At 49.5% G+C, this 9,552-nt stretch overlaps 1 protein-coding gene across 3 annotated transcripts in view; it reads left to right on the forward strand.

The window, feature by feature from the left end:
* The window catches only part of HIP1 (huntingtin interacting protein 1), a 213,846-nt gene that overhangs the window by 138,148 nt on the left and 66,146 nt on the right, over positions 1 to 9,552 (forward strand). For all 3 annotated transcript variants that reach the window (XM_011930312.1, XM_011930325.1, XM_011930320.1), the window contains exon 2: positions 2,740 to 2,803. In XM_011930312.1, coding sequence (XP_011785702.1) covers positions 2,740 to 2,803 — 64 coding nt within the window. The remainder of the gene's footprint in view (positions 1 to 2,739; positions 2,804 to 9,552) is intronic.

The raw sequence follows: 9,552 nt of genomic DNA on the forward strand, positions 1-9,552 counted from the left end.
CCCACCTCGGCCTCCCAAAGTGCTGGGATTGCAAGCGTGAGCCACCACGCCGGCCCTAGGTTTTTTTTTTTTTTTTAACCTTTCATTATAGAAAAGTTCAAACATATACAAATATGAAGACTAATCCAAGAAGCCCTGGTATAGCCCCAGCATCAACAAGGAACTTGTGGCCAAACATATATCCTATGGACAAGGGGTCAGCATTTTCTGAAAAGGGCCAGTTAGTAAATATTTTAGGCTTTGCAGGCCACATGGTCTCCATCACAACCATTCAACTCTGCCTTTGTAACACAGAAGCAGCCTCAGCTGATATTAAATGAATACATAAATACATGAGAGTGGGTGAATTCTAATAAGCTTTCTTTTCTTTTCTTTTTCTTTTGTTTTTGTTGTTGTTGTTGCTGTTGTTGTTGAGATGGAGTCTCACTTTCTCACCCAGGCTGGAGTACAGTGGTGGGGTCTTGACTCACTGCAACGTCCGCCTCCCAGGTTCAAGCAATTCTCCCACCTCAGCCTCCCAAGTAGCTGGGATTACAGGCGCCCATCACCACGCCCAGCTAATTTTTGTATTTTTAGTAGAGATGGGGGTTTTACCATGTTGGCCAGGCTGGTCTCAAACTCCTGACCTCAGGTAATCCACCCGCCTCAGCCTCCCAAAGTGCTGGAATTACAGGCGTGAACCACGGTGCCTGGCCATAAGCTTTATTTTCAAAACCAGGTGTTAGTCTAGTCTGGTTGTGGCTTGTAACTGTAGTTTGCTGATCCATGAGTCTATACCATCAACCACCAAATTTTTTTATTTTCCGGATTATTTGAAGTAAATCTTAGACATTGTATCATCCTGCCAGTAAATATTTCAGTATGAACCTGTTTAAAAAAAAAAAACTCTTTAAAAATTAACCATAACATATTTATCACACCTAAAATTTTAAAGATAATTCCTGACTGGGGACAGTGGCTCATGCCTGTAATCCCAGTGTTTTGGGAGGCTGAGGTGGGAGGATCACTTGAAGCCAGGAGTTGGAGACCAGCCTGGGCAACACAGCAAGACCCCATCTCTACCAAAAATAAAGAAAATAACTGAGCATGGTGGCATGTGCCAGTAATCCCAGCTACTCAGGAGGCTGAGGCAGGAGGATCGCTAGAGCCCAGGAGATGGAGGCTGTGGTGAGCCATGACTGTGCCACTACACTCCAGCTTGGGGGACAGAACAAGATCCTGTCTCAGGGAAAAAAAAAAAAAAAAACTAGAGGTTTTTCAGCCCATTTGCAGAATTTTCCAGGAGATATATTCAAGTGAGAAAACCAAGACATAGAGAAGTCTATATATGACAATCTAATTTGTGTAGAACAACGGCAAAATTAACCTCTTCAGTATGTAGGTATTTATGTGTATGTGTGGGTGTATGTATGTGATACATAACAGGTTTTTAACAAGGGTTATAGGGATAGAATGACATTAAAACAGAAAAAGGAAAAAATCTGTACTTAAGAAAACAGCCTACATGGTATAATCCCATTTCTGTGTTTGTGCAAATGTACTGCTATGTATATGCACTTTGCAAAATTAAAGAGAGTTATGATTTGGCTGGGTGCAGTGGCTCACGCCTGTAATCTCAGCACTTTGGGAGGCAGAGGCGGGAGGATCACTTGAGGTCAGGAGTTCGAGACCAGCCTGGCCAACATGGCAAAACCCCATCTGTACTAAAAATACAGAAATTAGTTGGGCATGGTAGTGCACGCCTGTAATCCCAGCTACTCGGGAGGCTGAGGCAAGAGAATTGCTTTAACGCGGGAGGCAGGGGTTGCAGTGAGCCACAATCGCACCACTGCACTGTAGCCTGGGCGACAGAGTAAGACTCTGTCTCAAAAGGAAGAAACACAAGGTCTGTAATCCCAGCACTTTGGGGCGGGCGGATCACCTGAGGTCAAGATTTCAAGACCAGCCTGGCCAACCAACATGGTGAAACCCCATCTGTACTAAAAATACAAAAATTAGCCGGGTGTGGTGGCGGGTGCCTGTAGGCCCAGCTACTTGGGGGGCTGAGGTGGGAGAATTGCTTGAACTTGGGAGGCAGAGGTTGCAGTGAGCTGAGATCGGGCCACTGTACTCCAGCCTGGGTGACAGAGCGAGACTCCTCAAAAAAAAGAGTTACAATTTTAAAAATGATTGAGAGGGAATGTTTAATGTCATTTGATGTCATTAAGGAAGTACAAGGGAATTTGCTTAGGAGTTGGAAAATGCCCAAGAGTGTGGGAAAACAAAGACTTGGTGGCCACTGCTGGTGCTGGTCAGCCAGGGAAGGCTCCGTGGAACGTTTAGAGGGGAGAGAGGGGCAGCTGGATGCTCTTGGGCCACAGTCGCTCCCTGATCTCTGCGCCTCTTCCTCCTGCTCCTGGAGAAATAATGTTTCCCTGGGGGATGAAAAGCATCTCTTTGTGCGGGCTTTAATTGCCATGTTGTTGTGCCAAGGGAGTGAGTGGCAGGCGGGAGCAGCAGCTGGGCACAGCCAATGCCAGGCAGCGGTGCCCGCTCCCTCAGGACGGCCCAGCCAGCTGACTCCCGGGAGCGCTGCCCACCTCTGCCCCCAGCTGGGCGCCTGCAGAGGAACCGACCACCCGTGGGGCTGGGGGGATGGCTGGAGGAGGAGAAAGGGGCAGGCATCTGGGAGGGTCTCAGCCACTCTCAGAGGCTTATTCATCTCATCCTCATTTCCCCTCCCCCCTTCTTGTTTTTCAGACTGTCAGCATCAATAAGGCCATTAATACGCAGGAAGTGGCTGTAAAGGAAAAACACGCCAGAAATATCCTTTTGGATGTTGCTTGGAAGACCGACCCCGAGGCAGGTCAACTCGTGGGGACTGAGGTCAGGGCCAGGCTCCCTTGCTCAGCTCCAGGAAGGGGCAGCCCTGCACAGGCCAGGTCCCTGCAGCTTCTGATGACGGCAGCTTCTCAGAGAGCGCTGGCTGCAGAGACCACAGACCTTCCGGGTGGCAGACACCAAAGAGGCCGTGGAGCTCAGGCCTTTCAACTTGCCAAAGATCCTGCTCCTTTCCTTGAAGACTTAAGCATTCCTTTTTTTCTTTTTCCAAATGGGGTCTTGCCATGTTGCCCAGGCTGGAGTGCAATGGCATAATCATACCTCACTGCAGCCTCCGACTCCTGGGTTCATGCAGTCCTCTCGTCTCAGCCTCCCGTGTAGCTGGGACTACAGGTGTGCACCACTACACCTGGCTAATTTATTTTATGTTTTGTAGAGATGGGGTATTGATGGGGTATTGCTCGTTGCCCAAGCTGGTCTCAAGCTCCTGGCTTCAAGCAATCCTCCGCCCTCTGTCACCCCAAATTGCTGGGTTATGAGGGAGAGCCACTGCGCCTGGCCAACTCAAGCTCTGTAGAATGTCGAAGTCACTTGGAAGTCACTTTCCTTTGAGAGATCTCCTGGGGGTCAGGAGGGATCTTCACCTGTTATCGAAGCCCTCCAGTTCCTCTCTTTGCCCACAGGGACACAGGGACCACTCCTCTGGGGGTTGCATAATCAATAATCCTCTCCTTTTCTAAGCATGAAAGGGAAAAAAAAAAAAGAGAGAGAGAGTATTTTTTTTCCTTTTTTGAGACAGAGTCTCACTCTGTTGCCCAGGCTGGAGGGCAGTGGCATGTTCTCGGCTCACGATTCTTGTGCCTCAGCCTCCCGAGTAGCTGGGATGATAGGCTTAGGCCACCACACCCGGCTAATTTTTATAATTTTAGTAGGGACGGGGTTTCGCCATGTTGGCCAGGCTGGTCTTGAACGCCTCTTACTAAAGTGCTGGGATTATAGGCATGAGCCACCACTCTTGGCCGAAAGAAGAAAGTCTTAGCTTCAGAGGTTGATTGGCCTTAAACCGAGGCAGGGGCTCTCTACCTTCGTGAACAGGTTCAACCTATGCCAGAGGGGAGAAGGCAAGAGCCTTGAAATGGATTAGGGAATGGATGGCTTGAAAGCCCTCTGTAAGCCCACCACACATAGGAGCAGCCTATGGCTTTGTAGAGAGGTGCAGGACCGTGCTGGCTGATGAATACCTAGGGATCTGCCTTCGAGTTGCAGAATCCGGGAGCTGGAGAGCTTAATCCCCAAAGGCTGAAGGAGAGAGGCTGCCAGGGGGATGGCTAAGCTTTTAACTCTCTGTATGCTGCACCAGAGCAAGGTGGAGTTCCGGGCAAGCAGAGTTCGGACTTTTTTTTTTTTTTTGAGACAGAGTCTTGCTCTGTCGCCCAGGCTGGAGTGCAATAGCTTGATCTCAGCTCACTGCAACCTCCGCCTCCCAAGCTCAAGAGATCCACCTGCCTCAACCTCCCAAGTAGCTGGGACCACAGGTGCGTATCACCACCCCTGGCTAATTTTTGTATTTTTAGTAGAGACAGGGTTTTGCCATGTTGCTCAGGCTAGTCTCAAACTCCTGAGCTCAAGCCATCCTCCTGCCTTGGCCTCCCAAAGTGCTGGAATTACAGGCATGAGCCACCGCGCCCAGCCTCGGAGGCTGGACTTTTGTCTACAATGGGAAGCTCCTCCTTGCCTGGGCTCTTGGTTGCTGTGGCACAGCCAGGCAGGCCAGAGCAGCCTGTCCCAAAGCCTTCTAGCCTCAACCCCTAGAGGCGACCCTCCAGGTTAGCTAGCCAGAGAAGCCCAGCATTGCTTAGTGTGGTGTGTGAACTGCTGTTTGCTAGACGGAAAGCAGCTTGCCTTTAATAGGAAGATGCTTTGGCTGGAATTAGCATGGGGGCCGCAGAACCTCTCTGGGGTAACCCAGAAGTCCAGTCCTATGCAAGCCTAGCTAGATCTTGCTCTTTTTTTTTTCCCACTAGAAAGACACAGGCCCCTTGCTTTCCTGCACCACGTTTGGTACCCTTGCGATGATCCAAAGCAAACCAAGAAAAGCCTTTATTTTAAATGGCCCAGTTGATTTTCTCAGAGGAAATGACTCAGCCCTGACCCTTACCTACAAATAATTTGTGATCAATCTGATAAACGATATGAGTAAGGGAGAGACAGTTGTCACCGGGCAGCGTGCTGTTCAGGACAAGACATGGGCGCAGAGAGGCCAGGCCTGCAGCGGCAGGGTCACGCCACATGCTGCCAGGGAGGCTCCCTGGGAGGAGGGAAGGGACCCTGCAAGGAGATTCTGACATTCCACCACTGGAACTCTCGGGCTCACTCAGGGACCTTGAGTGGGGCCTCCATGAGCCTTAGGTCACTTTCTGTCCAATCAAAGGTTGGACAAAGATTTCAGGCCAGGCGTGGTGGTGGCTCATGCCTGTAATCCCAGCACTTTGGAAGGTGGAGGCAGGTGGATCACCTGAGGTCAGGAGTTCGAGACCAGCCTGGACAACATGGTAAAACCCCGTGCTACTGAAAATACAAAAATTAGCCAGGCATGGTGGCAGGCACCTGTAATCCCAGCTACTTGGGAGGCTGTGGCAGGAGAATCACTTGAACCCGGGAGGCAGAGATTGCAGTGAGCCGAGATCATGGTACTGTGCTCCAACCTTGCCAACAAGAGCAAAACTCCATTTCAAAAAAACAAAGTAGATTTCAAAGATTTAACAGTTCAGCTCTAACATTCTATGAGTCTGTGATTCATAATTTCTAAATGGTGAATAAATGTTGAAAAATCAACTCCATACAGTAGGGTTTGAAATGCCTAACTAAAGATTATTTATTTATTTAATTATTTATTTATTTTTTTGAGGCAGGGTCATGCACTGGGTGCAGGTGACTGCACCCAGGCTGGAGTGCAGTGACACAGTCAGGCTCAAGTAATCCTCCCACCTCAGCCTCCTGAGTAGCTGGGACTATAGGCACACGCCATCATGCCTGGCTAATTTTTTATAGAGATGGGGTCTCGCCATGGCCCAGACTGGTTTTGAACTCCTAGCTGGGCTCAAGCAGTCCTCCCGCTGAGCCACCACACCCAGCCCATTTATCTATTGTCGGGTCTTTTATCAGCTGCCTTAGATACAAACTGAATAAGCATTAGGAAGTCTGACTTCAGACATGCTGCTTACACATTTATCACAGATGCCTAAATGGTGAAAAGGTTGGCCCGCCACCTTGGTATTCACTCCTGGAGGGCTGGGGACTGAGTCTTATTTTTCTTATTTTCTTTTTTTTCTCCCTGAATGGATTTTACAGTCTTTGACACACACTTGGGGCATAAAAATGCTTATAATGTGAAAGAATGCCAGAAAGGTCTCCTTGCCCATTTCAAAGTCAGGGTTCCTGAGCCCGGTGCGGTGGTTTGCACCTGTAATCCCAGCACTTTGGGAGGCCCAGGCAGGAGGATCATATAGCCCAGGAATTCAAGACCAGCCTGGGCAACATAGTGAGACCCATCTCTACAAAAAATAAATAATTAGCTAAGTGTGTTCGTGCATGCCTGTAGTCCCAGCTACTTGGGAGGCTGAGCAGGGAGGATCAGTTGAGCTCAGAAGTTGGAGGCTGCAGTGATTGCACCAGTGCACACCAGGCTGGGCAACAGAAGGAGACTCTATCTCTAAAAAATTAATTAATTAACAAAGTTAATTTTAAATTTAATAAAATAAAGCCAGGGTCCCCGGCTAGCTCTGCACTCAGCTTCGGTTTAGGGGACTGCTCTCAGGAAAAGTAAGCACTGTCTGCTAGGAGAAGGGAGTACGGGGAGGCTGGAGGTTGCTGGTCTCTCCTCACTGCTTCCTTGCAGTCTGCAGGGGCTGTGCTTTAAGTGGAACCAAAAATTATTTCAGAAATCACTCCTACACCGCGGTCGGGTGCGGTGGCTTACACCTGTAATCCCAGAACTTTGGGAGGCCAAGGTGGGCGGATCTCTTGAGGCCAGAAGTTCGAGACCAGCCTGAGCAACATGGCGAAACCCCATCTCTACTAAAAATACAAAAATTAGTTTGGCATGGTGGCGGGCACCTGTGATCCCTGCTACTTGGGAGGCTGAGGCATGAGAATTGCTTGAACCTGGGAGGTGGAGTTTGCAGTGAGCCAAGATTGTGCCACTGTACTCAAGGCTGGGTGACAGAGTGAGACCCTGTCTTAAAAAAAAAAAATAGAAAGAAAGAACGAAAGAGAGAGAAGGAAGGAAGGGGAGAGAGAGAGAGAGGGAAGGAAGGAAGGAGAGAGAGAGAGAGAAGGAAAGAAAGAGAAAAAGAAAAGAAAAGAGAGCGAAAGGAGGAAAGAAAGAGAGAGAGAGAGAAAGAAAGAAAAAAAGAAAGAAAGAAAAAAGAAAGAAAGAAAGAAGAAAGAAAGAGAAAAAAAGACTTCTACATCAAAAGCTGACTTTAGCTTCCAGACCCAAACATCTGTTTAAGCCCACCCCTCTCTAAATGAAAATGTCATTGACGAAAGGAGCTTTATGGTATCTTCCAGTTCAGAAGCAAAATAACATGTGCTCCGGGTGAGTCATTTAGTTTCCTACCTGAGGCGAGTCTTTCTGCCCTAAATGACAGCGCACTTGTGACCTGAGCCTTGCTGAGTAAAGCCTAAAGTTCCGGGCACAGAGTTGTCTTTACAGCTGACGGTGCCCAGTTGGTGGGTCTGTGAATCTTGTCGAAGCACACAATTACAAAAGTGGAAATCTCCCTTCACTCCACAAAGAGCTCACTGATGACAGAAATCTAGAATGCCGAATTTAAAATCATGTGAGGCCAAAGGGACATTTATTTTGAGACGGCGTCTCGCTCTGTCACCCAGGCTGGAGTGCAGTGGTGCGATCTCGGCTCACTGCAGCCTCCACCTCCCAGGTTCAAGTGATTCTCCTGCCTCAGCCTCCTGAGTAGGGGGGATTACATGCATGCACGACCACGCCCGGCTAATTTTTGTACTTTTAGTAGAGACGGGGTTTCACCATGTTGGCCAGGCTGGTCTCGATCTGTTGACCTAATGAGCCGCCCGCCTCAGCCTCCCAAAGTGCTGGGATTCCAGCCATGAGCCACCACGCCCGACCCTGGTGAACAATTATTACATGCAAACTGACAACTATCTGCAGGGGGTGGGTGTGTTTGGAATTGGGCCTGGAGAGAAGCGGTTCCAGGATCCCATATATGGGGAATTCAAGGTGTGGAGACATTGAAGGTGCCCCTGAATGGGGCCAGGCAGGTTTACGGAAGAAGTGGGGTGTTCAGGTTTACGGAAAGTGCATTTTAGACAAAAGATTGCTGCTGTCAAGGCAAGTGCAAGGCTGGCTAAATGGAAAGGGGCTGGAGGTGCTGCCTGGAGGAGGAGCCAAGGGGTCAAGGTGCAGGATTCCCTGCAAGGACCAAGGTCCTTAATGAGGAGCGGAAGAACACCCTCGCTTTTTTTTTTTTTTTTTTTTTGAGATGGAGTCTTGCTCTGTCACCCAGGCTGGAGTGCAGTGATGTGATCCTGGCTCACTGCAACCTCCGCCTCCCAGGTTCAAGTGATTCTCTTGCCTCAGCCTCCTGAGTAGCTGGGATTACAGGCGCCCACCACCACACCCAGCTAATTTTGTATTTTTAGTAAAGATGGAGTTTTGCCGTGTTGGTCAAGCTGGTCTTGAACTGTTGACCTCAGGTGATCCATCCACCTCGGCCCCGCAAAGTGCTGGGATTACAAGTGTGAGCCACTGCGCCCGGCCTGCACACCCTCACTTTTAATAATGCACAAGAAAGAACCTGAGGAAGCCCTCAAATATTGTTTAAAAGTTAGGTGTCATAAGGCCAGACACAGTGGTTCATGCCTGTAACCCCAGCACTTTGCGAGGCCAAGAGGGGAGGATTGCTTGAGGCCAGGAGCTTGAGACCAGCCTGGGCAACACAGCAAGACCTCATCTCTATCAAAAATTTTAAAATGAACCAGGCATAGTAGTGCATGCCTGTAGCCCTAGCTCCTTGGGAGGCTGAGGTAGGAGGATTGCCTGAGTCCAGGAGTTCGAGGTTACAGTGAGCTATGATCACACCACTGCACCCCAGTCTGGCCAACAGAGCAAGACCCTATCTCAACCACCACAACAAATAGCTGTAGTTATTCCCGAAGGAGCCATCATCGACTCAGCATTCGCATAGAAAGGGCAACCCAATACCACCATGGCCTACAGGGTATTTGTGCAAATTAGAAAAAGACACACCTGTCTCTCGAGACACTTGCATCTCAGGAAATTGTCTACTCAAGTGGATTTTATTAGAACAAGTATTCCCATCTGCCCTAAAACTCCCAGAATGAATGTACAGTTCTATGGTATCTTAGCTCTGAGCGGCGCTCCCTCCAAGGCACTGCCAACCATGACTTGCACAACTGCTCAGTCCCCTGCAGTGACTGAATGCAGGCTCAGTCCCCTGCAGTGGCTGGGTACAGCCTCTATCCCCTGCAGTGGCTGGGTGCAGCCTCTGTCTCCTGCACTGGCTGGATGCAGGCTCGTTCCCCTGCAGTGGCTGGGTGCAGCCTCTATCCCCTGCACTGGCTGGATGCAGGCTCGTTCCCCTGCAGTGGCTGGGTGCAGCCTCTATCCCCTGCAGTGGCTGGGTGCAGCCTCTGTCTCCTGCACTGGCTGGGTGCAGGCTCATTCCCCTG

Source organism: Colobus angolensis, unplaced genomic scaffold (assembly GCF_000951035.1).
Source record: "Colobus angolensis palliatus isolate OR3802 unplaced genomic scaffold, Cang.pa_1.0 Scaffold120, whole genome shotgun sequence".
NCBI classification, from domain to species: Eukaryota; Metazoa; Chordata; class Mammalia; order Primates; family Cercopithecidae; genus Colobus; species Colobus angolensis.